The 26,322-nt window shown below is 38.2% G+C and overlaps 1 protein-coding gene across 3 annotated transcripts in view; it reads left to right on the top strand.

The window, feature by feature from the left end:
• KMT2E (lysine methyltransferase 2E (inactive)) overlaps positions 1 to 26,322 on the top strand; it is a 99,729-nt gene that overhangs the window by 61,725 nt on the left and 11,682 nt on the right. For all 3 annotated transcript variants that reach the window (XM_033193832.1, XM_033193830.1, XM_033193831.1), the window contains 6 exons: positions 1,290 to 1,407; positions 4,121 to 4,230; positions 12,314 to 12,578; positions 13,526 to 13,624; positions 23,951 to 24,115; positions 24,711 to 25,019. In XM_033193832.1, the coding sequence (XP_033049723.1) occupies positions 1,290 to 1,407; positions 4,121 to 4,230; positions 12,314 to 12,578; positions 13,526 to 13,624; positions 23,951 to 24,115; positions 24,711 to 25,019 (1,066 nt within the window). The remainder of the gene's footprint in view (positions 1 to 1,289; positions 1,408 to 4,120; positions 4,231 to 12,313; positions 12,579 to 13,525; positions 13,625 to 23,950; positions 24,116 to 24,710; positions 25,020 to 26,322) is intronic.

Below are 26,322 nucleotides of genomic sequence, written 5' to 3'. Positions count from 1 at the left end.
AACAGTGACTGATGATAATTTTTGAACTATGATAAACTAAAACAACATAAAAAAATGCAAAGATGTGTTCCTCAGTATCTTGCTCATGTCTCTCTTGCCGAAAATCCTAAAACAATCTACTTCAAAGATTAACCAGCAGCAATATAGGTTGGATATAGAAGGATATCAGTCAGGAACTCTGATTTATTGAGGTTACAAGGAACCCTTTCCATCTGGGACTCATGATAATTCCTCATAATGTAATAGCCAGAACCGAGAAAGACCATGGTAACCATAGGAGAAACCCCTTCCTCTTTATTAGACAGTGTTAGATTGGGTCCTACATTATTGCCACCACTTTCAATACCTGCTTTGTTGGTATTGGAATGGTATTGGAGGCCTCTTCTTTGGTTTGAAATTTGTATGCAGAATTAATATGATTCTCTAATAGGTGTTACTTCCCTGTAGTCTAGAAGTATGTTCATATCCATAGGAGGAGAACATTCCTAGTCTGTGTCCTACAATCATCAAAAACATTTATTGTTTATAACTTGAGTATTTACTTAAGATATGAAAAATACACAGCAATTTCTCCCTATTATGTAGCAGATTTGATCTGAAACAGGGTATAAGACAGATACTTTTACATGCACCAGGAAATATGAACTCTAAAGACATCAAATTAATCCCGTGAATGCAGTAGTCACTCTCTTTTTATCTTTCTTTATAAATTGGAATTTCTACCTTCGATTAATTGCCTTTGATTTAGGTGAGGTTATGGGGCAGGTAAAAATCTTATTAGCATAAGCTAGCATAAGATGAGAGTGAATTCTGGAGTCAGACTGCCTATATTCAAATCTTGGCTTGACTGTGTCTTTTAGAAGTTTCTTAGACTCTGTGTTCTTAAATTTCTTCATCACTTTGCCTCTGAAGAGTAACAGGAAATTATTGCACTAAAACGTTGACCTTTATTTGTTTGTTTGTTTTTGAGACAGAGTCTCGCTCTATCACCCAGGTTAGAGTGCAGTGGCATGATCATGGCTCACTGCAGCGTTGACATCCTGGGCTCAGGTGATCCTCCCACCTCAGCCTCCCAGTTAACTGGGACTACAGGCACATACCACCATGCCTGACCTTTTTTTTTTTTTTTTTTGGAAATATGGAGTGTCACCATGTTGCCCAGGTTGGTCTTGATCTCCTGGGCTCAAGCAGTCCACCTGCCTTGGCCTCCCAAAGTGCTGGAATTATAGGTGTGAACCAGCGTGCTCAGCTGAAAATGTTAATCGCTTATAGTGTTTCTTTCTTTGTAGACCATACCCTTTTGTGTTATTCTACTCTAAATTTCATGGACTAGAAATGTGTGTTGATGCAAGGACTTTTGGGAATGAGGCTCGATTCATCAGGCGGTCTTGTACACCCAATGCAGAGGTAAGCTTATAGAAATTTTTTGGAGAGATGTGGGGGCGTGGGATGTGTTGAAATCTGAGCAGTAAGCACAAAACTCAGGTCGCCTGAGACACTTTCCAACTCTTGCATTTTATACTGCCCAGTCTGTATTTTTGTGAAAATGTATGTGATACTGGCTATGAAGTCTTTTTTTTTTTTTTTTCTTTTTTTTTGAGATGGAGTTTCATTCTTGTTGCCCAGGCTGGAATACAATGGCATGATCTCAGCTCACTGCAACCTCCGCCTCCCGGACTCAAGTGATTCTCCTGCCTCAGCCTTGCAAATAGGTGGGATTACAGACGCACACCACCATGCCTGGCTGTTTTTTGCATTTTTAGTAGAGATGGGGTTTCACCATGTTGACCAGGCTGGTCTCGAACTCCTGACCTCAGGTGATTTGCCTGTCTCAGCCTCCCAAAATGCTGGGATTACAGGTGTAAGCCACCATGCCTGGCTGCTATGAAGTCTTAAAAATTATTTTGCAGGTTGAAGAAATGATGATGTTCCTTATAAGAGGAAATATTGGAGTTTCTGGTTTTTTTTTTTTTTTTTTTTTGAGGCAGGGTCTCACTGTCTCCCAGGCTGGAGTGTGGTGTCATGAGTACAGCTCACTACAGCCTCCATGACCTCCTGTGCTCAAATGATCCTCCCGTCTCAGCTTTCTGAGTAGGTGGGACTATAAGCCTGTGCCACCATGCCCAGCTAATGTTTTACATTTTTGCAGAGATGGAATCTCATTTTACTGCCCAGGCTGGTCTCCAACTCCTGGGCCAAGTGATCCTTCTGCCTCAGCCTCCCAAAGTGCTGGGATTACAGGCGTGAGCCTGCCCAGACTTTTAAAATCATTATTATTATTATTTTTGAGGCAGGGTCCTGCCCAGGCTGGAATGCAGAGACGCAATCATGGCTCACTGGAGCCTCAACTTCCTGGGCCCTTAGGAGGTAAAGTTATCTTCTCACCTCAGAGTCCTGAGTAGCTGGGACCACAGGCGCATGCCACCATGCCCAACTAATGATTTTTTAGTTTTTTTGTAGAGTTGGGGTCTTCCTATGTTGTCCAGGCTGATCAGGAGCTCCTGTGTTCAAGCAGTCCTCCTGCCTTGGCCTCCCTAAGTACTAGGATTATAGGCATGAGCCACCAGGTCCGGCCTAATACTGGACGACTTTCCTTCTATCTTGGAAGCTCTGTTTATGGGTCAATACGTGCTATGATTTAAGTTAGATGACAGCTAAAATCTAAAGTAGATTTTTGTATGTTCTACTGTAAAATTTTTAATGTTATATTTTAATGTGGAGTAGAAAGTCACGTTGGTTTTGTTTTTTACATGTCAAAATGAAGATTTTTAGTTTTATAATTACATAATGTTGCAGCCAAGAATGTAAGTTTTTTTTTTTTTGTTTTGTTTTGTTTTTTCTCTCTTTTCTGTTTTTAAAAGACAGGATCTTGCCACGTTTCCCAGGTTGGCCTGGAACTCCTGGGCTCAAGTGTTTGTTCTGCTTCAGCCTCCAGAGTAGCTGGGATTACAGGCATGCACTGCTGCACCACACTAAGAGTACAGATTTTGGAACCAGACTTAAATCTATTTCTTCTCTGTGACTTACTAGCTTTGTAACCTCAGTTTTATCTGTAAAAAGGTGATATGAAGACTGAAGGAGTTAATACATGTAAAGTTTCTAGAATAGTGTCTTGTCATAGAAAAGTAGCATTTGCTCAACCATTATTGCATTCATCAAACCTAAGAAGGCCAGGCATAGTAATCCCAGTGAGCCAGGCTCACACCTGTAATCCCAGCACTTTGGGAGGCAGAGGCAGGTGGATCACCTGAGGTCAGGAGTTGAAGACCAGCCTGACCAACATGGTGAAACCCCATCTCTACTAAAAATACACGTATTAGCCAGGTGTGGTGGCATGCACCTGTAGTCCCAGCTGTTTGGGAGGCTGAGACAGGAGAATCGAACCCAAGAGGCGGGGTTGCAGTGAGCTGAGATCACATCACTGCACTCCAGCCTGGATGGCAGAGTGCTCTGTCTCAAAACAACAACAACAACAACAGAACCCTAAGATGCCACCACTTATAAGACTCCTGATTTCAGATTTGCTAAAAGGTGAAAAATAATAATTGATGAGGCCAGGGGTGGTGGCTCACGCCTGTAATCCCAGCACTTTGGGAGGCCGGCAGATCACGAGGTCAGGAGATAGAGACCATCCTGGCTAACATGGTGAAAACTCATCTCTACTAAAAATACAAAAAAAATTAGCCAGGCGTGGTGGTGGGTGCCTGTAGTCCCAGCTGCTCGGGAGGCTGATGTAGGACAATGGTGTGAACCCAGGAGGTGGAGCTTGCAGTGAGCCGAGATCGCGCCACTGCACTCCAGCCTGGGCAAAAGTACAAGACTTGTCTCAAAAAAAAAAAAAAAAAGTAAAAATAGGAATTGATGAAATATAGTATTATTATTTTTTTGATGCCACATTGTGGGCTCTAGGGGTTGGGGTGGCAGTGGGTAGCAGTGTATGACTGAAAAACCTTCCCAGTTGATAACCACTGATAGATAGTTATAAGCCTTGTCATTAATGACATGTTTTCCAGGTTGTGTTTGTGAAATACTTTGAAAAGAATAATTTTCAAAATTGTAGGCTGATGCTTCTGAAGGCAGAAAGTAATTTATGGTAATGTACGATCATTTTAACTTACAGGTGAGGCATGAAATTCAAGATGGAACCATACATCTTTATATTTATTCTATACAAAGTATTCCAAAAGGAACTGAAATTACTATTGCCTTTGATTTTGACTATGGAAATTGGTAAGTTCAAGTCTATAAATGTCATCTCTTGTTTGAAAATAGTTCCATAATGTCTCTGTAATAATTGAGGCATTGTCATTACTTTTATAGCTTTTTATTTTTATTTATCATGAATCAGTTAAAAATACTTGAAAACCAGAAGTTTAATATCAGCTTCTGTTAGATCATTGCTACTTTTCATTTCTACATTTTCCTTAATTATTATTGTAATATAAATGTTCACAGTAATTATAACAAGTAATCCTAATTCAGCTGTACGAGACTGACCTTGTTTATGTGAGAATTTTTTTCTTCTAGGGGATACAGTTTTATTCATACAGTTTATTTGGTTAATCAGTATGAATGAATAATTTCTCTTTTGCCCCTCAGAACAGAAGAAAATTTTCTTTGCAATGTAAATTAAAGGGTTTGTTGGAGATCCTGCAAAGAAACTCTAAGAACTATTTTTCTGAAACACTAGTAAAAATCTAATGATAAATCTCAGTACAGTTGGCCCTTGCACAATGAGGGATTGGAGCGCCAACTGCCTGCACAGTCCACAATCTGCTTATACATTTTGACCTCCCAGAAACTTTGCTAATAGCCTACGGTTGACTGGAAGTGTTACCAATGACAATTAACACATATTCTATATGTCATATACTGTATTCTTACAATTAAGTAAGCTGGAGAAAAGAAAATGTTTTTAAGAAAATCATAAGGAAGATACAATAAATTTACTGTTTATTAAGTGGAAGTGGATTACCGTAAAGTCTTCATCCTCATCTTCATGTTGAGTAGGCTGAGGAGGAAGGGTGGGGGTTGCTCTTGCTGTGTCAGGGGTGACAGAGGGAGAAGGGGAGGCAGGAGAGGGAAGCACATATGCTGTAATTTTATGAAAACACATTAGTAATTTCTGCCTAGCTTTTTTGCTTTCTCATTTCTCTAAAAATGTTTCTATATGGTGCCAGTCTTCCATCATTTGCTTTAGCTTCAGTGCCCATATCAAAGAAGAATCCATATCATTAAAAAAAGTAAAAAACAGTCTTGAAAAAAATGGAGCCCTTCTACCAGATTGTCGAATGTAAATTTATTTTTTGGCACTGCTTTTTCTACATCTTCTTTCTCATCATCTGGCACTGGTTTGGAAGCAATCATCTCCATCAGGCATCTTCTGTTAATTTCTCTGGTGTAGTGTCTGTTAGCTCTTGAATTTCTCTAAGATCCGTATGTGTATTCTTCCCTCATCCCCACCTTTTTTTTGTTATACCCATGATCTCTTTCATGATTTTTCTGATTGGCTCTGTTGTAAATCCTGTGAAGTCATGCACAACATCTGGACACAGTTCGCTCCAGCAGGAATTTATTGTTTTGGGCGTGATGGCTTTCACAGCTTTTTCTATAATGATGGCATCTTCCATGGTATACTCCTTCCAGACTTTCATGATCTTCTCTTTCAGGGTTCTGTTCCATAGTGTTGACAGTCTTTTCCATAGAGTACTGCGTCTAATGAGCCTTAAAGGCCATTATCACTCCCTGATGTAGAGGCTGAATTAGAGACACTTTGATACCCTTAGTGTTGAACTCATAGGGTTCTGGGTGGCCAGGGGCATTGCCCAATATCAAGACATTTAAAAGGCAGTCCCGGCCGGGCACGGTGGCTCAAGCCTGTAATCCCAGCACTTTGGGAGGCCGAGACGGGCGGATCACGAGGTGAGGAGATCGAGACCATCCTGGCTAACACAGTGAAACCCCATCTCTACTAAAAAGTACAAAAAAACTAGCCAGGCGAGGTGGCGGGCGCCTGTAGTCCCAGCTACTCCGGTGGCTGAGGCAGGAGAATGGCGTAAACCCGGGAGGCGGAGCTTGCAGTGAGCTGAGATCTGGCCACTGCACTCCAGCCCGGGCGACAGAGCGAGACTCTGTCTCAAAAAAAAAAAAAAAAAAGGCAGTCCCTTCCTAGCTACCTGTTGTCTGACTTGAGGGACAAAGCATCAATGGTACCAATCCAGAAAAAGGGATCTCATCCAGGTTTTCTTGTTGTACAACCAAAAGACTGGCAGCTGGCGTTTGTTTTCCCTTCAAGGCTTGGGTTTAGCAGCTTTATAGATAAGGGCAGTCCTGATCATAAACCCAAATGCATTTGCACAAAACAGTAGAGTTAATCTGTCCCTTCCTGCCTTAAATCCTGGTGCTTCCTTCTCTTCCTTACTAATAAATGTCTTTTTATGACTTTTCCCCCCCCAGAATAGGACATTTGTATCTGCATTAAAAGACTTTTCAGGCAGATATTCTTTCTCCTCAATGATTTTCTTAATGGTGTCTGAGAACTCATCTGCTGCCTCTTAGTCTGCAGAAGTGGCTTTACCTATTAAGCTAAACCTCTTTTTAAAATCATCAAACCATACATTACTGGCATTAAATGCTCCAACTTTAGATCTTTCATATTCCTTTTGTTTTATGTTGTCATTTAATGACTTCACTTTTTCTAGAAATATATTAGGGTCTATAGGTATGTCTTTCTTATATAGCACACATGCACCCACATAAAAACTTCATTTGCAATACAAGATAAAAAGGTATATTGCAAAATGTGCATGGTTTTCACATTCTGTGGCCCAGCTGCGGTGATGGCTCCACGAATTTCCTTTTATTATTATTTTTTACAATGGTACTTATGCTGGCTTCATTTATCTTGAGATGGGGGAGAACTACAGCTGCATACCTCATCTACTGTACATTTTTAGCAATTCAATTTCTTCTTGCAATGTCATAACTTCTTTGCTTCTCAGGAGCACTTCCAGCATCACTAGTGGCACTTTGTATAGGTCACAGGTGTTACTCAAAATGTACTGTATTGGCCAGGTGCAGTGGCTCACACCTGTAATCCCAGCACTTTGGGAGGCCAAGGTGGACGGATCACTTGAGGCCAGGAGTTCAAGACCAGCCTGGCAAACATGGTGAAACTCTGTCTCTACTAAAAATACAAAAAATTATCTGGGCTTGGTGGCAGGCCCCTGTAATCCCAGCTACTCGGGAGGCTGAGGCAGAAGAATTGCTTGAATCCAGGAAGTGGAGGTTGCAGTGAGCTGAGATTGGACTACTGCACTCCAGCCTGAGCGACAGAGCAAGACTGTGTCTCCAAAAAAAAAAATTACTGTATTGCACTAAAGACTGAAGAATTCGTGAGAACCACAAGAGATCACTTTTTATTGCCATACACAATTTACTGAGAGATGAACTGCTCCTGGGCATGTGTCACATGGCATTTTACATAGGTACCCCCAACACTTGAGGCACCACAATAGCAACAGGAGGTGGCTACAAAATTATTATAGTAGTACAGAATGTACTACAGTTACTTTTATATAGTTATGATTTAATAATACATGTTTACATGTCTCTGGAGTGTGAATGGCACCACGTAAGGTCTGTTATGTGTGTGCATAGGTTTTGATTAATTTTAACTTTTTATAATTTGTATATATTTTATGGTAATCAATGATAAAATAGACTGCTATCTACATGCATATGCATTCTTGACATACCTTTTTCTTTTTTTTTCTTTTTTATATTTCTAGGCTATATAGTTCATCTGTTTTTTCAAATTGTTGCAATTGTTGTAAATTTCCAAACATTTTCCCAATATATATATTGAAAAAAATCCATGTATAAGTATATGTGCACAGTTCAAACTTGTGTTGTTCAAGGGTCAGCAGTATGGAAACTTGTTTCAGTTTTTAAAAATGTAATAGAAAAGTGTAAACAATAATACCAGCGCCCGGCCAGGTGCAGTGGCTCATGCCTGTAATCCCAGCACACTGGGAGGCTGAGGCTGGCGGATCACCTGAGGTCAGGGGTTCAAAACAAGCCTGGCCAACATGGTGAAGCCCCATCTCTACTAAGAATACAAAATTAGCCGGGCATGGTGGCACATGCCTGTAATCCCAGCTACTTGGGAGGCTGAGGCAGGAGAATTGCTTGAACCTGGGAGACAGAGGTTGCAGTGAGCCGAGATTGTGCTACTACACTCCAGCCTGGGCAACGAGAGCAAAACTCCATCTCAAAAATAAAATAAAATAATAATACAAACACCCATGTACTTCTCAAATTAAGAAATTAAAACATTATCCATTGAGCCACATTGCATCTGTCTTCCCTCCTTCACTAACTGCTATCTTTGATTTTTTTTTTTTTTTTTTTTTTTTTGAGACGGAGTCTTGCTCTATCTCCCAGGCTGGAGCGCAGTGACGCGATTTTAGCTCACTGCAAGCTCTGCCTGTCAGGTTCACGCCATTCTCCCACCTCAGCCTCCCCAGTAGCTGGGACTATAGGCACCCGCCACCATGCCTAATTCTGTTTTTGTATCTTTAGTAGAGACAGGGTTTCACCGTGTTAGCCAGGATGGTCTCCATCCCCTGACCTCATGATCTGCCTGCCTTGGCCTGCCAAAGTGCTGTGATTACAGGCATGAGCCAACACACCCGGCCCTTTAATTTGATTCTTTTAACATTTTACTATGTCTGTATTTGTTGGCAAATAGTATCTAGAATTTTGTGTATTTTCAAACTTTTAGGTAATTGTAACTTGCTGTATTCTTTTGCATTATTTTCTCATTTATTATGTGAGATTAACCTGCATTGTGTGTACCTATAGTTAATTTATTTTCACTGCCTATGGTATTTATCCATTTCACTATTGACCTTTATATTGACAAAAGAATGCTCCTAGGGCTTTCTGAACATGTCTGCATGTGTGTACATGTCCTTTCCATGGTAGGAACATAGTATGTACATATTCTCTCCATGGTAGGGACATAGGAATGGAATTGCTGGGTTGTAGAATGTACACAGCATGAGTTTTTGCCAGATGTGAGTGAATTTCTGTCTAAGAAACTTGTACCAGTTTCCTAAGTAATTTAGTGCCTTGCTGTACCTCTTTACTCTAAGACTTTAAAAATATATGCTAGTTGCTGTGACTCATGGCTGTAATCCCAGCACTGTGGGACGCCATGGTGGGCGGATCACTTGAGGTCAGGAGTTTCGAGACCAGGCTGGCCAACATGGTGAAACTCCATCTCTACTAAAAATATAAAAATTAACCAGGTGTGGTGTCACACATCTGTAATCCCAGCTACTCAGGAGGCTGAGACAGGAGAATCGCTTGAACCTGGGAGGTGGAGGTTGCAGTGAGCCGATATTGCACCACTGCACTCTAGCCTGGGTGACAGAGCGAGACTCCACCTCAAAAATAAATAAATAAATAAATAAAATAAATATGACATATGAAAATGTATTAAAATATATGTAAAATATTATATATAATATAGTATATGCCACTCCACATGAACTAGCATATGTATTATCTATTAGCATATATACTTATGATATAATTATGTTACATAATATATATTATATATATGCTATATATAATATTAGCATATAATATGTATGCTAGCTCATGTGGAGTGGTATCTCTTTATATTAATATTTTTATTTACCATTTTTCTTGATTATTCATGAACCCAGAGGTCTTTTTCTTTTCTTTTTTTTTTTTGACATGGAATCGCGCTCTGTCACCCAGGCTGGATGGAGTGCAGTGGCACGATCTCAGCTCACTGCAACCTCCACCTCCTGGGTTCAGGCATTTCTCCTGCCTGAGCCTCCCAAGTAGCTGGGACTACAGGCGCACACTGCCACGCTGGCTAATTTTTTGTATTTTAGTAGAGACAGGGTTTCACCGTGTTGCCCAGGCTGGTCTCCAATTCCTGAGCTCAGGCAATCCACCCACCTCAGCCTCCCAAAGTGCTGGGATTACAGGCATGAGCCACCGCGCCCGGCCTCTCAGAGGTATTTTTCTATATTGTCATTTGGATTTCTCTCTTGTGGATTGCCTGACTGTATCATCTGTCCATCTTTCTTTTGGGTAGTTGTTTTCTTGCTTTTTTTTTTTTCCTTAAGTTCTTTATATATTCTGTAGTCTTTTGGGTTATAAGCAATTCAATTCAGTTTTTATTCTATATATTTTTATACTTTGTGTGATATTCTTTTTAAATGCAGTTTTTAAAATGTTCATTGTGTTTTCTCTTGGTGAAATCCCTCTTCCTTTAGTATCCCTTTCTACTGATTATTGCAGTCAGATTATCATATAATTTTAGCTCTTTCTCCCCTAGAAGGTAGGAGATTTAGCATAGTTTTTTGCTCAGTGTTTTGTGGGATTGCATATCCCATAGAGGTTAAGAATGTAATCTGTCTGGTTTCAAATCCTGGCTTGGTCACTTACTACGTAACCTTGGACCAATTTCTTCATCACTTTGTGCTGCATTACCTCAAGTATATGAGAAGAAGAAGAATACTCACCTTAGGTACTTAATAAACAAAAGCTGTTGCCATCATTGTTTGTAGTTCTGTCGTCCTAAAATCAGACATCTAGAACGAGTTTCAAGCTAGTATCTGTTAATACCTGATTTGGGAGGCGGGAGGTAGGACCACAAATGTTTGAATTCTATCCCTGGTTCACAGAATTAGGAAGTTGGATCTGAATCTTTCTAGCAGTTTTAAAAGTAAATGAGTTAGGAATATTAGACAATAAGTAAATTGTTCTTATTGTGAACATACATTCAACTACTTAAAACATGCAGAGTGGGAGATTTGTATTATTGTTTAACTGAGGTTTGGGCATTTGGCCTGTATCCTAGAGATGAACTACATCTTAGCAGCTGTGATAAAGATAAAGTGGTCAGAGTTGAGAAATATTGAAATGAAAAGTACCTGCGCCTGAGAGTCATACAGACCTGGATCTAAATGCCGTCCCTTCCACATATATAACTGTGTGACGTTGGACAAGATGCTAATCCTCAATGAGTTTTAATCTCACTTGTAAAATGGGAGTAATATCATTATGGTGAAGATGAGACAGGCTTCCATTTGAAAGAGGGAACACTTAGTATGGTGAAAAGGAAACATTAAATTTTATCAAGGTAGCTTTTTAAAGAAACCTGGTTGTTATCATTCCTTAAAAGATAAGACAAACTAGTTGAGGTTTAGTATTTGTTATACCTAGTGTTTTTTATGTAGGTCACATTGCAAATCAGTATTTTATATAGCACTCTGGGACACTGAAGTAATTATGGTTTCTGCCTTAATGTTTTGTGTAATCCACAGTATCATTTTGCTTTAAAAGACTCAAAAGTTCTGATGTATTTGTTTTTTTCTTCTTCTGTAACATACTACATGTTGAGCATCCCTCATGCAAAAATCTGAAATCCAAAATCGTAAACTTTTTTTGTTTTTGTTTTTTTTTTGGACGGAGTCTCACTTTGTCACCCAGGCTGGAATGCAGTGGCACAATCTTGGCTCACTACAACTTCTGCCTCCTGAATTCAGGCGATTCTCCTACCTTAGCCTATCATGTAGCCAGGATTACAGGTGCCTGTCACCATGCCCAGCTAATTTTTGTATTTTTAGTAGAGACAGGGTTTCACCATGTTGGCCAGGCTGGTCTCAAGTGATCTGCCTGCCTCGGCCTCCCAAAGTTCTGGGATTACAGACGAGAGCCACTGCGCCTGGCCATCCTAAACTTTTTGAACACTGACATGATGCCACAAGTAGAAAATTCTACACCTGACCTTATATGACAGGTCAGTCAGAGTGCAATCAGAACTTTGTTTCAGGCACAGAATTATTAAATACAGTGTATAAAATTACTTTTAGCCTATATGAAACACGAGTGAATTTTGTGTTTAGACCTGGGTCCCATTCCCCAAGATATCTCATTATATATATGCAAACATTCCAAAATCCACAACCTTTCTGGTCCTAAGCATTTCAGGTAAGGCATTTCAGGTAAGGCATTCAACCTGTACCAGTTATACTTATGATTGAAGGCCTAATATCTGGTCAGAAATCGACATCTAATTATTACATTATTTTAATGAAAAAAATTTTTTGTGGTAGTTAACTAGGAATGTAAATTACTAAAAAGGATTGCTTATAATTAATAGTAATTGCATACAATTTTCTGGAGTTGCAGCTTAAAATGGATTAGAAATTTCCCAGTTTTGTTTTATATTTTGAAATAAATATTTAATTGGTTATCTTTCCAGTAAGTACAAGGTGGACTGTGCATGCCTCAAAGAAAACCCAGAGTGCCCTGTTCTAAAACGTAGTTCTGAATCCATGGAAAATATCAGTAGTGGTTATGAGACCAGACGGAAAAAAGGAAAAAAAGACAAAGATATTTCAAAAGAAAAAGATACACAAAATCAGAATATTACTTTGGATTGTGAAGGAACAACCAACAAAATGAAGAGCCCAGAAACTAAACAAAGAAAGCTTTCTCCACTGAGACTATCAGTATCAAATAATCAGGTACTGAACTCTGCTCTCAATGAAATTGAATAAACAAAAGAAAATAATCTGTCATATTTTATCCTCTTCTTTGTTATATGTATAATTGTTTAAAGTATTTTTAAGTCCGTTCTGTCATTTAATGAAGTATTCATAAGTGTAAAATACAGGTTCTGCTAGAATTTGTACAATATTTGTTGAATTATTAAGAAACAGCGCAGTCAGCAAATCCTTGTAGAATTGCAGACAAGATTATCCTAAGACTAGATAACTTTAAAAAATCTTCTAGGTGGCACTTTATGTTCATAATAAATGTTCTTATTTAAAGTCTTAAGCTGCAAAATTTCCTTAAACATGGGGATGCAGGTAATCTTATCAATTCTATAAGCATGTCACAATAATAGCAAATAAAATTTTTGAGAGAAAATTCACTAAGAACATATAAGGTAATTTTGGGGGTAGAGTTTGGCCAGAGTCTATTGCCCCACCAGTAAATATATTGTTATATGTCCTCTATAAACAAAAAACAGTTAGGAGGGATAATTAAAATGTGAAAATTAAGTAAGGTTTTGCTCATTTCCAGGGCCCTATCTTCTAGAAATGATTTACCTTAAACTTTCAACTGAACAAACACTTATTGAGCACTGGGTATTTGCAGGTTTTTCTGAAATAATGTATAGGTTTATGTTTTGGGAACTCTATAAATATAAGGCCGTGCTACCATATTTGACCTATATTGATAAAAACTTGATTGGCTAAAATTTAAAAAGCAAAGTATTTGATTGCATGATTTTGAAAAGCATCTTGAATTAGGAAACCAGTTCTAAATTTCTTAAATGAATTTAAGTAGGCTGATGATATTTACATGTTGAATTTCTTGTGGTTGAAAAGACATTAAAATATTTTAATGTCACTGGTTATACAGATGGAATAATAGTTTGTATAAAGAAGTCATTTCCATTTTTCAGGAACCAGATTTTATTGATGATATAGAAGAAAAAACTCCTGTTAGTAATGAAGTAGAAATGGAGTCAGAGGAGCAGATTGCAGAAAGGAAAAGGAAGATGGTAAGTTGGGAAGCTACTAGTTTGGGCTTAGTGACAGCTGCTCTGCATATGGTAATTGTTGCTGCCTTTAAGTGGGCTTTTACGCTATTCTTTGAAGTTAGCAAATGATGTGCCATTGAGCGTTTTTATTTGGTTTGATCATTACCATTTAAATAAATGTCACTAATCTTGTATTTTTGTTGGTTGTTCATTAGAGATTTAAGAATGTATGACATTTACGAAATATGAACATTTTGGAAGTAATAACTTAATATTTTAATAATTCCACAATGAACTATTAATAAATTTTAATGCCACAATTATTGTTCAGAATGTCTTTTCTTAGCTAAATGTATCCTTTCATGATTTGAAATATAATAAAAACAGAACTTTAAACCTTATAGCACCAAATAAATTGCTTATGCAAAAAAAACAAAACTGACCACTGGTAGCTATTTATATATTCTCACACTGCTATCATACAGTAAGGTTCTCATTAAAATAAATTTAAGATGTATATTCCTTGTACTATTTACAAATATTTTATCAATGTAAAAATTAGGACAAGGTATTTTCTCACAAATTATGGTAATTTAGCATTTGATCTGTCAGTCAAGGTAATTTAGCATTTGATATATCAACCAGTTAAGAAAATATCATGGTATACTTTCCATGCCCTAAAATTTGAAAGTGACTTTACAAACTGACTGATGGCCTTATGATAGGTGCTCCCCATTCCCCTTTACTTCGTATGCTCCTTTGTGTCCTGTTTTCCGGGTTTTCTTGTTGTATTCCATGGAATCTCATGTCACATATTTAAGGGTGAGATGTTTGAAAGTTTGGTCATTGTTGACTGGGAGCGGTGGCTCACACCACTCACTTTGGGAGGCCAAGGTGGGTAGATTACCTGAGGCCAGAAGTTCGAGACCAGCCTGGTCAACACGGCGAAATCCCGTCTCTACTAAAAATACAAAAATTAGCCGGGCATGGTGGTATGCGCTTATATTCCCAGCTATTCAAGAGACTGAGGTGGGAGAATTGCTTGAACCCAGGAGGTGGAGGTTGCAGCGAGCTACCTGGGCGACAGAGCGAGACTCTGTCTCCAACAACAGCAACAAAAAAAGTCTGGTCATTGTTGACCTACTTAATATGTGCCTGTTTTTATCACCTTGATAGTTTTCTAATATTGATGAATTATTGATACTCAGAATTCTGAAAACAATGAAGAACAGTTTCATAGCCTTAGGATTTCAGGAACACTGGTTTGTCGAGACAAGGTAGTATTAGAAGAAAAGAAAATAGAAAATATTGGAGGAGTTTATAAAGGAGAAATTATTGTACCTAAAGGGATTATCTTGAACCTTTTTTGAGATTCGATTATATGTAAGTTATGTGTGCCTTTTCAAGTTACCTATGGCTCGTTATTGAGTATTGATTTTTAGTACTGTTCTGTTTATTCTTCAACTGACACAGCCTTGTGCTGGGAATTTTTAGGAAATCAATTTAAAGTATTAAGTTTCTGTGTGTGGCAAGTGTCTGGTGGGAGGAACCTCTTTTATAACTGGCTTTAAGGGCTGTCGTGACCACTTTGGAGAAAAAATGAAATAAAAAAAAATCATAGGCCAGGCATGGTAGCTCACATCTGTAATCCCAGCACTTTGGGAGGCTGAGGTGGGAAGATCACTTCAGTCCAGGAGTTGAGAGACCCACCATGGGCAATATAGCGAGACCTCATCTGTCCAAAAAATTTAAAAAATTAGACAGGTTTGACAGCGCATGCCTGTAGTCCCAGCTATTCAGGATGCTGAGGCGGGAGGATCACTTGAGTCCAGAAGGTCAAGGCTGCACTGAGCTGTGATGCTACCACTGCACTCCAGCCTAGGTGATGACAGAGTGAGATCCCTGTCACAAAACAAACAAAAACAGAAAACTAGTGGGGGTTTGTTGTTTGCCCATAAATACTTTTATTCAGATTGAATTCTATTTATAAACATTTATATGGGGCTACTTTAAATATATATTTTTCTATAAATGCTGACAAAGTTAGTGGATCTTAGAACATCCTCATTTCTAGATGTCAGAAGGAAATTAGATATTTGCTGGGCGCGGTGGCTCACGCCTGTAATCCCAGCACTTTGGGAGGCCAAGACGGGTGGATCACCTGAGGTCAGGCGTTTGAGACCAGCCTGGCCAATATGATGAAACCCCGTGTCTACTAAAAATACAAAAAAGTTAGCCGGGCATGGTGGCATGCGACTGTAATCCCAGCCACTTGGGAGACTGAGGCAGGAGAATCACTTGAACCTGGGAGGCGGAGGTTGCAGTGAACTGAGATTGTACCGTTGCACTCCAGCCTGGGCAACAAGAGCGAAACTCCATCTCCACAAAAAAGAGAGAATTGTATACTCCATGTTAAACTTGGTGGAACTTAGAAAATACATATGTATATTGGCTTCCTTACTTGGAATCCGTTTTTGGTCCTGGTTTTGCTTACTAGTATGCTATAGTAAAATGAAGTTTTATGTCCTTCAAAGTTTTTATGTCCATTTTTTATATATTCTGCCATCTGCCATTAAGGTGGATATGAAACTGAGTATTTTTCATGGGAATAAAATGTGGAAAACTTGAAAGTATAAATGTCTTTAATTTGGTATTTCAAAAGGATATGAAATTAAAATCTAAAAATCCTTGGCTCCTGACCCATAGCTCTCCAAGTCATCGCAATTGTTACTTCTAATTGGTACATTTGCTTTGATGTTTGCATTAAAGAATTTTTTGATGTAGTCAAATAAGCAGAATGAAAAATCATGCATCCTAGGATTCCTAAGCAATTAGTAGAGTTCCCTATCCCCAAGTATTAATATTATATTTGGTTTTGGAAAGTTTAAAATGAATCACCTTTAATTTTCCTAGTCTTGACTTATATTGGTTAGATTAACATCAGTAGTCAGAAAGATAATGTCAAATCAAAAAGTGAGAAAGAAGGACAACTAAAACTAGGTAGAATAAAGATGGTGGCATACTACTCTTGAGAAACTTAGTCAAACTGATTTAAATCTCCACCTGTGACAAGATAGATAGACTTTCCCAAACCATTATGGAGATACAGGTTGAGTATTACTTTTCCAGGACCAGAAATTTTCCAGGGTTAATATTTTGAAATATTTGCATTGCACTTACCAGTTGAAGATCCCAAATCCAAAAATCTGAAATGCTCCAATGAGCATTTCCTTTGAGCACCATGTTGGCCATCAAAAAGTTATGGATTTCAGAGCATTTCAGATTTAAGATGCTCACCTAGACTCGGTATCATGTATATTTATCAGATTGCAGTAAGACGAGTCAGTAATAACATCTTCCCGGATAAACTCCATATAATCACCAAATTTAAATGTATAGTAGTCCCTCCTTATCTGCGGGTTTGCTTTCCCAGGTTTCAGTTACCCACTGAGGTTCAAAATATTAAGGTATTTTGAGAGAGATACCACATTCACGTAACTTTCATTACAGTACATGGTTATAATTGTTCGATTTTGTTACAGTTACATATGTATAGGAAAAAAACAGCACTGTATGTATATGGTTCAGTACTATCTGCAGTTTCAGGCATGCTTTGGTGGTCTTGAAATGTATCCCCTGTGAATAAGTGGGATCTATTGTACTTCACCCTATCCTTTTGTAGTACAGCTTGAAAAATACAAAACTGGCAATTTTAACCTGTGTACATAATTTCATATACCACCTATTAAAATCATGCTTAATTTCCAGAAATTGCACCAGGGTATTTATGTGTTTTGGTTGTTGGCTTCATTTTTTTAAATGAGAATGGAAGGCAGTATCTCTGCTTTTAGAAGTATTTACAAAAATAATTACAACTCAGCAATAAGTGAAGGATATATAAATATGATAGATAACTTATAGCTGGGGAGAGATCAGATTGTTTCATGAACTCTAGGTAATATATTTATGTATGTATATTTAATATATTTCTATATTTATATTTATTATGGACCTTTTGAGTAGGGTTTAACCAAATACAGGTTAGCTTATGACATTGTTTTTTTTTTTTTTTTTTTTTTTTTGAGACGGAGTCTTGCTCTGTCGCCCGGCCTGGAGTGCAGTGGCCGGATCTCAGCTCACTGCAAGCTCCGCCTCCCGGGTTTACCGCCATTCTCCTGCCTCAGCCTCCCGAGTAGCTGGGACTACAGGCGCCCGCCACCTCGCCCGGCTATTTTTTTCTATTTTTTAGTAGAGAGGGGTTTCACAGTGTTAGCCAGGATGGTCTCGATCTCCTGACCTCGTGATCCGCCCGTCTCGGCCTCCCAAAGTGCTGGGATTACAGGCTTGAGCCACCGCGCCCGGCCCTGCATGTACTGACAAAGTTTTATGGAATGTATTTTCCCAGGGGAAATCCTGGAGAGAGCTATAAATATAATAAATTATATTTGGTTGGGATTATAGGCTATTTTAGGGGAGAGGGCTACTAGGGAGATAAAGTTGGCTATAGGTCACCCAAAATACTCAGGGATGAAGATTTCATGAAAGAATATTTATGTGGCCAAGATGGAAGGCCTTTTCATTTCCAGTTCCATTACCCTCTACCCCTTTTGGCCTTTTGGATTTTTCTTTTATGAACATTTTCTTTTTCCATCCATCATATTTTGTCTTTTTTTTTCCTTAGGAAGTTGTTACCTGCTTTAACAAAAGCAAATTTGTGGCTAAGTTATATGGAACTGCATGGTTATTGTACATTAGGAAAATCTTACTGTTAGCCAGTAGACTGAAATACAGTAGACTGTTTATACTCACTTGATTCCAAAAACCAGGGCACTACTGAGTGTCCTCCTAGTGTGTTTGTGGAGGTGGGGTTAGGTGGCTGTAATCTTGTCATATAAATAGTACATGTGGAAGGGGATTAGATACTGGGGGGTATACCTGTAGCTTAAAGTGATCATTTTAAAAGCAGCGAACTTCTGAAAGATTTAAATACTAAAAGAGACTTGTTGCTGGGCCTGGTGGCTCATGCCTGTAACCCCAGCACTTTGGGAGGCCAAGTTGGTTGATCACTTGAGTTCACGCGTTCGAGACCAGACTGGGTGACATGGCTAAACTCCATCTCTACTAAAAATACAAAGATTAGCCAGGCATGGTGGGACATGCCTGTAATCCCAGCTACTTGGGAGGCTGAGGCACGAGAATCACTTGAACCCAGAGGAGGAGGTTGCAGTGAGCCAAGATGGCACCACTGCACTGCAGCCTGGGTGACAGTGAAAAGCTCAAAAAAAAAAAAAAAAAAAAAAAACTTCCTCCCCCATTTATAATGGCATGAAAACAGTCTCCTTTGTAGTTTTCAAATATTTCCAAAATAATTTTTCATAATCCTCATAATGTACTTTGGGAATATAATCTTGGTAATATTTGATGGCTTGTATTATCAGGTTGCTTACAATTGAGTCCACAGAAGATGATTCAGTGTGGTCTTCATATTTAAAAGGATGGACATTTGATAAACAGTGAAAGGGTATGACAAGTCACGTAGGCAAGATTCCTGGACTTGTCAAGCAGCTAGGATAGTCTAGAATTTTTATACCACCACAACATAAACTTCATGAGGGAGAAAACCTATAGTTTTATTCATTGTTGTAGCCCTAGCTCCTAGGGGAATAAAAAATGGTGGGCAAAAAAGTAGACCCTCAATAAATGAGCTAACTGAATGTTCCTGACAACCATTTGAGGAAAGATAGACAGATACAGGCCCATGAATGTGAACTGAATGAAGCTTCCCTGTAGTTCAGGTAATGCATGATCTGGAGGCCTTTGCCCTGGATTGTGCAGGATTCTCCATAATTTTCTCAGCTTTCATCCTTCACATCAAGAAGTATTCCATGCAAGTATAACTTGAGATGCTTTGTGAAAAAGAGCCATGATCAGTTTACTGTGACGAGCACTATACGATATCCTTCCTTTTCAGATTTCCAGTGTACATGTGTTTAAAAACTTGAGAAATTGTCAGATTTTCCTAAACTTGTATACCCTTGCAGTTTCTTGTGGATAACACCTTTGACTCCCACAGAGTGTTATTCAATGGAACAGACACTGTGGGAAAACACTACAGAATACATGCTGTTACTAAATGTCTCTAGGTAAACTTGACTGACTTCATTCAGAAAATCACTTTAGAAGATGCAATGCTTTAATAAAAAAATAGGGAGGATAAATTTGTTGCCAGAAAAGTCATCTGGTGACAGGATTTGAGATTTTATCCAACTCCCTGTTCTGTCCTCAGCATGATTAAGTTGATACTGATTTTTTTGTAAGGTCCCGTTTTCTCTTAATTGTAGAGAGTGGAAATTGTATTTCTAAAGAGGAGTAATTAATGACATTGTGGTGTTAGTGAAAGGGAACCTGTTTCTTATTTTTATTTTTCATTTTTTTTTGAGACGGAGTCTCACTCTGTCACCAGGCCGGGAGTGCAGTGGTGTAATGTTGGCTCACTGCAACCTCTGCCTCCCGGGTTCAAGTGATTCTCCTGCCTCAGCCTCCCAAGTAGCTGGGATTACAGTGCCCACCACCACGCCTGGCTTTTTGTATCTTTAGTAGAGATGGGGTTTCACCATGTCGGCCAGGCTGGTCTCGAACTCCTGACCTTGTGATCCACCCACTTCTGCCTCCAAAAGTGCTGGGATTACAGGCTAGAGCCACTGCGCCCAGCCACCTATTTTTATTAGGTACACAGTTCAAACAAAATGGGGTTAATCAGCTTTAGCTGCCTTCTAATAAATTCAAGATTTCCAAAATTGTTGAAATGCTTCCAGTTACATGTCTTCAAGTGACAGTGATACGTGCTTGACATAATGTACATACAGTTCTTACTCATTTAACAAAAATGTGAGATCTTGCCATTTGAAGTATCAGATGAACAAAGAAGGCAAGGTCACTGCTCTGGAGAAGCTTTCGTAGAGAATGGGGTAGAGGGAATAACAAGCGAGTATCAAAATAATCAAGAGTGCCGTGAGTATAAATTCAATCACTTGATAGAGGAAATGGAGACACCACACAAGCCATACATGTTATTTTGGAATGATTTTTATTGGTAACAAATAATCTTACCCATCTTTTTAGATTTATAAGTTAATCTTCGTTATATAAAAGGGTAACACTTTTTTGAGCAAGGAATCATTTAATTTCTCTATTTCAAGACCAAAGGATAGGGTGATTTTGTAGGTGGGCTCTGGCTTTCCTTTTCCTATTTTTTTTTAGATAAAGACAGGGCCTCGCTCTGTTGTCCAAGCTGGAGTGCACTGGTGTGATCAGTAGCTCACCACAGCCTCCAACTCCTGGACTCAAGCAATCCTCCTCCCTCAGTGTCTGGAGTAGCCTGAACTACAGGCGCATGCCACCATGTTCCACTAATGTAAATTTTTTTTTTTTTTTTCCTGAGACAGAGTCTCGCTTTGTCACCTGGCTGGAGTGCAGTGGCACAATCTCAGCTCACTGCATCCTCCACCTCCCAGGTTCAAGCGATTCTCCTGCCCCAACCTCCTGAGTAGCTGGGACTACAGGCGCACGCCACTACACCTGGCTAATTTTTGTTTTTTTAGTAGACAGGGTTTCACTGTGTTAGCCAGGATGGTCTCAATCTCTTGACCTCATGATGCATCCGCCTCGGCCTCCCAAAGTGCTGAGATTACAGGCGTTTAAGCCACCTCGCCCTGCCTAAATTTTTTTGTGGAGATGGGGGTCTTGCTTTATGATGGGGATATTACTAAGCAGACTGCTTATAGGAAATTACAATCTTCTGTATTTACTCTTGTAAAACCATAAACTAAGATACATGTCATAAAAATAATGTATAGATTTCATGGGAAATCTATCAAGTTTAGATTATATAGCACAGGTGTTAGGGACTATGGAAAGTCTGCTGGGGTCAATTAGGACTCCTAATTTCTCTATCTCTAGATAGTCAGCTGTAACTACCTCAAAGAATAAAACTTGTTTTTCAGTTACAGCTGTAAAATGGGCGGCAAATTTTGTCTTTAAATATGTACTATATACATGCCTGTGTCAAAGAATGTACTGTATGTAATGGTGACTAGAAAAGCTGAATGACATATGACCTTTAAGAAATTTAAAATAAATGTAGAAAATCAGGCATGTTTATATTTCAAAATATTTGTGTATTTTAAGATAAAGTTAGGTTTAAAGCTGTTAGGAAATGTTTAGTGCTTTCAGCTTTATTCTTACCCAGCTGTAGTAATATAGGAAGGGTTTTGCTTTACGTAGTGGCAGTAATTGGAAAGAAGAGTAAATTAGGAGCCAGGAAACCTGCATAATAATTATGGCTCTGCTTTTGAATGAGTCACTTAATACACATGGGCTTTGGTTTCTTCAGCAGTATTGGACCACATCATTTTTTAACATCCTGATCAACTCTAGATTATGAACCATCTCAATACAGGATTTTGCTCTGACTATAAATTAGCTGTAGTGTTTACAGGGGAGTTTGATTTTTTAATTGAATGTTTATATCATAGTTTTATCTGTGACCCTTATTCCTACTATCCAAAACAAAAAAATACTGGACTATGTCAGACTCTTTTGGCATAAATTCATATTTACCTTAGAACACCCAGGATAATCATACTACAGAAAGCATCTTCCTTGGGGCCCGCCTTGTGGGTAGTTTTTTCTTTTACACACACAGTGATTCTTGCCAAGACAAGTTTGTTTCTTCTGGAAAAATGTACTTTCCCCAAATTTTTTGAAAAGAAATAACCATAGTAATTAATCCCTCCCCTCCAACCGGGTTCATCAGGTAAAGCGCAGTTTGGGGAAATGATCTTTTTGGTTACTCCAAATTTCTCCTTTTCTAAATTCAGGGTTTTAGAGAAGCCCTGATAAAAACAGTTTTACAGAGAACCACATGACAAAAAGGGGTAAAGGTAATTTAAAAGCCCCAAAATAAGGAATTTTCTAAGGAAAGAACTCAGATGTAAAACTTTCAGTTCCAGTGAACAAGTAGAACCATCTTTTGCATGTGCTATTTTAGTGTTTGCCCGTCCCAGGCTAGGAGAAGTGAGATGCAGATACGTAATCCATGAACAAAGAACCTTACCTCTTTGGACCTGTTTCCTCAGAGTCATGTTTGCAATATGACAATTTGCTGTAACAAATTAGAAACTTATAAGTATTACTTTTGTTGACATAATATTTTGTTCCCTTGCTGAGTGTAACAACAACAACAACAAAAATATAGGAACAGGTAAACAGTAGTTTCCAAAGTGTAGGTATCTTGAGCTTTGAATCTCTGCTGGTAAGTAGTGGAACTAAAGCTCCAATATTGAGAAGACTACGGCATCCAGACCTTGAGTTTCTGATCTTTCTTCCTCACATCGATGGTAATAAAGGAGGAAAGACAAATGGATCTGAGCCTCAGGACCTGGTTCTTTTCATTTGAAGAACTGGACAGTTGATGGATGTGGTTCCTGGTTCTGGTTTAGAGCTGAAGCATCTGCCAGGCCCACTGGTCAAGGCTCTGGGTCTTGCTCTTAATGTTCTCTTTGGATAGAGAACTGATGCTCAAAGGAACACTTGGCTGTTTCTCAGTCCCTGTCTTGAATTGTCAGTGTAAGACAGGAAGAGCAGAAGGTAGAGGAATACCTTATAAGAATTACAATGGAGGGCGAGAGGCTAAAGTAGAAATAATAATTAACATACGGAATGCCTACAATTTTCCAACTACTGTTTGAAAACTTCACATTTTCTGTTGGAACCAAATAACAACTCAGAGAAGTGCAAGTTTTATTACCCACATCTTACTGTCTCAGAAAGGTTAACTTGCCTGGAGTCACAGAGATACTTACCAAATGACAGTTGTAATTTTAAAATGCAAGACTTTACCTCACAACATCCTGCTGCAGTATGTCAATAATATACTCACCCAAGTGCATATGAATTTTACCTTTTCAGCATATCATTACCTTAGGGATTCTGGATCTTTTCTTAAAAGGCTGTTTCTGTATTATTAAGAGAAAAGATTTTCGGTTTGGTAAAACAAGGTAATTTTTGAGGCTTTTTTTGCTTTGCTTTACCCTTATCATTAACACTCAATCATCCAAGTGTTTCCTTCATGAAATACTTGTAGTAACAGGGCTTACCAAGATGATGGGAATTCTGAAAGGTCTTGAATGAACAGAAATGTTTTTTCTCCCCATATCCACCAATAATAGAAGTAGTTTGCTAATAGTATCATAGCAATTATTTTTAAAATTTATCACAAACATTTGGACTTAATTTTACTTTTGAGCAATGATATTTATGATGTCACTTAAATTTTAAATTTCATAGACAAGAGAAGAAAGAAAAATGGAAGCAATTTTGCAAGCTTTTGCCAGACTTGAAAAGAGAGAGAAAAGAAGAGAACAAGCTTTGGAAAGGATCAGCACAGCCAAAACTGAAGTTAAAACTGAATGTAAAGATACACAGATTGTCAGTGATGCTGAAGTTATTCAGGTATTACTTATTCAGGTCTAGTTTTATTTTCTTAAACACTTTCAAATAAAATTTCTATACTTGCATTAATTACTTATAAGGAATTTTTGTTTTTTTTTTTTTTGAGACGGAGTCTTGCTCTGTCCCCCTGGCTGGAGTGCAGTGGCCGGATCTCAGCTCACTGCAAGCTCCGCCTCCCGGGTTTACGCCATTCTCCTGCCTCAGCCTCCGGAGTAGCTGGGACTACAGGCGCCCGCCACCTCGCCCGGCTAGTTTTTTTGATTTTCAGTAGAGACGGGGTTTCACCGTGTTAGCCAGGATGGTCTCGATCTCCTGACCTCGTGATCTGCCCATCTCGGCCTCCCAAAGTGCTGGGATTACAGGCTTGAGCCACCGCGCCATTTAAAATAATGTCTATTAGCTTTTTAATAGCATTTTTCAGATTCTGTGGGAGTTTCAGTTTGAGCTAAGACTATGTATTATTTCTGTTCTTTATTATATAACAGAATTCATACATTCTGGAAAGTTGGCTTCTGAAGTAGATTAATGCTATTATATTTAAACTTTATATATATATGTAGTATAAAAAGCTCCATTCGGTTGTATTTTGAATTAGGAACAAGCAAAAGAAGAAAATGCTAGCAAGCCAACCCCTGCCAAAGTAAATAGAACTAAACAGAGAAAAAGTTTTTCTCGGAGTAGGACTCACATTGGACAGCAGCGTCGGAGACACAGAACTGTCAGCATGTGTTCAGATATCCAGCCATCTTCTCCTGATATAGAAGTTACTTCACAACAAAATGATATTGAAAATACTGTACTTACAATAGAACCAGAAACTGAAACTGCACTAGCAGAAATAATTACTGAAACTGAAGTTCCAGCACTTAATAAATGTCCTACAAAGTACCCCAAAACAAAGAAGGTATGATTCTAATGAATGTAAGAACTGTTTTTCTAACAGTTTCTTATATTAGTTATATTGGTGTTTTTAAAATTGGATGTTTAAGATCTCATAATGAACAGAGTAAGACGCAGTTTTTATACTTGCAGATTTTTAAAATAAGAATGAGAATCCCAAAACTGTAAAACTAATATAAATGTTTGCATTACTGTGAAGATAAAGTTACATTCAGTTTATCAGGACTTTTTAGTATTGCAATTCATGATTTCTTTAAATAAGTTTGTCTACTTTATGTACAAAATATATACTTCTCTGAAACTGGTTTTAGATGTGTTATCCTTTATTTATATTTTTATAAATTTCATTGTATAGGTAGATTGTAAGAATTAAATGTGAAGAAATTGTTGATTTCCACAGAATGTACTATGAAAATTTATAAGAAAGAGTAGTTTTAGGTGTAAATATTAATAAAAATCTTTAAAACACTACTGTCAGACTTTAGCAATTACGGGAAACAACCTGAGCTTTTTCAGATCAGAAATAACAGAACATCCTAATGAAGCTGCTCTTCATCTCCCACTATGACTAGAGTACAGCAGACTGGGGCAGAGATACCAAAGTGTGGTAATCCTTATACTGTTTAGGGGTAGATCACGAATGTATACTTCTCACACACTTTACTTTGAAATTTCATTTATTCTGTCTTTGTTCTTACCTAATTCAGTACAGTTTGTAGGCATGCTGCTAAACCATGACATGTACGTTTAGTAAAATTCTAGTATGAACCCAGGATTATATTTTAATAGCACAAATTAAATAATTTACTTGCCAAGGTCACAGGTTTCATTAGAGACAATCTAAACACAGTTGTTTCTAATTCAAAGTCTGTGCTCTCCTTACTGCACCACCATAGCTTAAGCAACCCAATATTTGCCTGTAACAATGGACAAAAAATTCTAACTTTGTAAAGTGAAAAGAAAAAACCTCAGGCTTAAAAGAAGTGAAACTACTTTCTCAATTACAAATATGACATAATCCCTACCTTTTATTAAACTTTTAACAAAGTTGTGGTACTACAAATTTATTTACATCCTTGGTCTAAGATGTAGGCTTCTACATCCTATCTGATTCTCTTAAAAAGCCTCTTTTGCCTGCAGATTTTGTTATTTTAAACAACATACTGCTTGACAGAGTACCAAATTATCATGATTTCCCCTAAAGGCCTCATTCATTACAACACTAAGAGCTTTATGTATGTTATTGAACTTTTAATCTTCACAACAATCCTATTTATAGAACTAGGTTCTATCACAACTCTTCTTTT

This window comes from Trachypithecus francoisi, unplaced genomic scaffold, assembly GCF_009764315.1.
Source record: "Trachypithecus francoisi isolate TF-2019V2 unplaced genomic scaffold, Tfra_2.0 Lachesis_group4, whole genome shotgun sequence".
Lineage (NCBI taxonomy): Eukaryota > Metazoa > Chordata > Mammalia > Primates > Cercopithecidae > Trachypithecus > Trachypithecus francoisi.
Note: the sequence above shows the minus strand (reverse complement) of the source record. Positions and strands in the feature narration are given on the sequence as shown.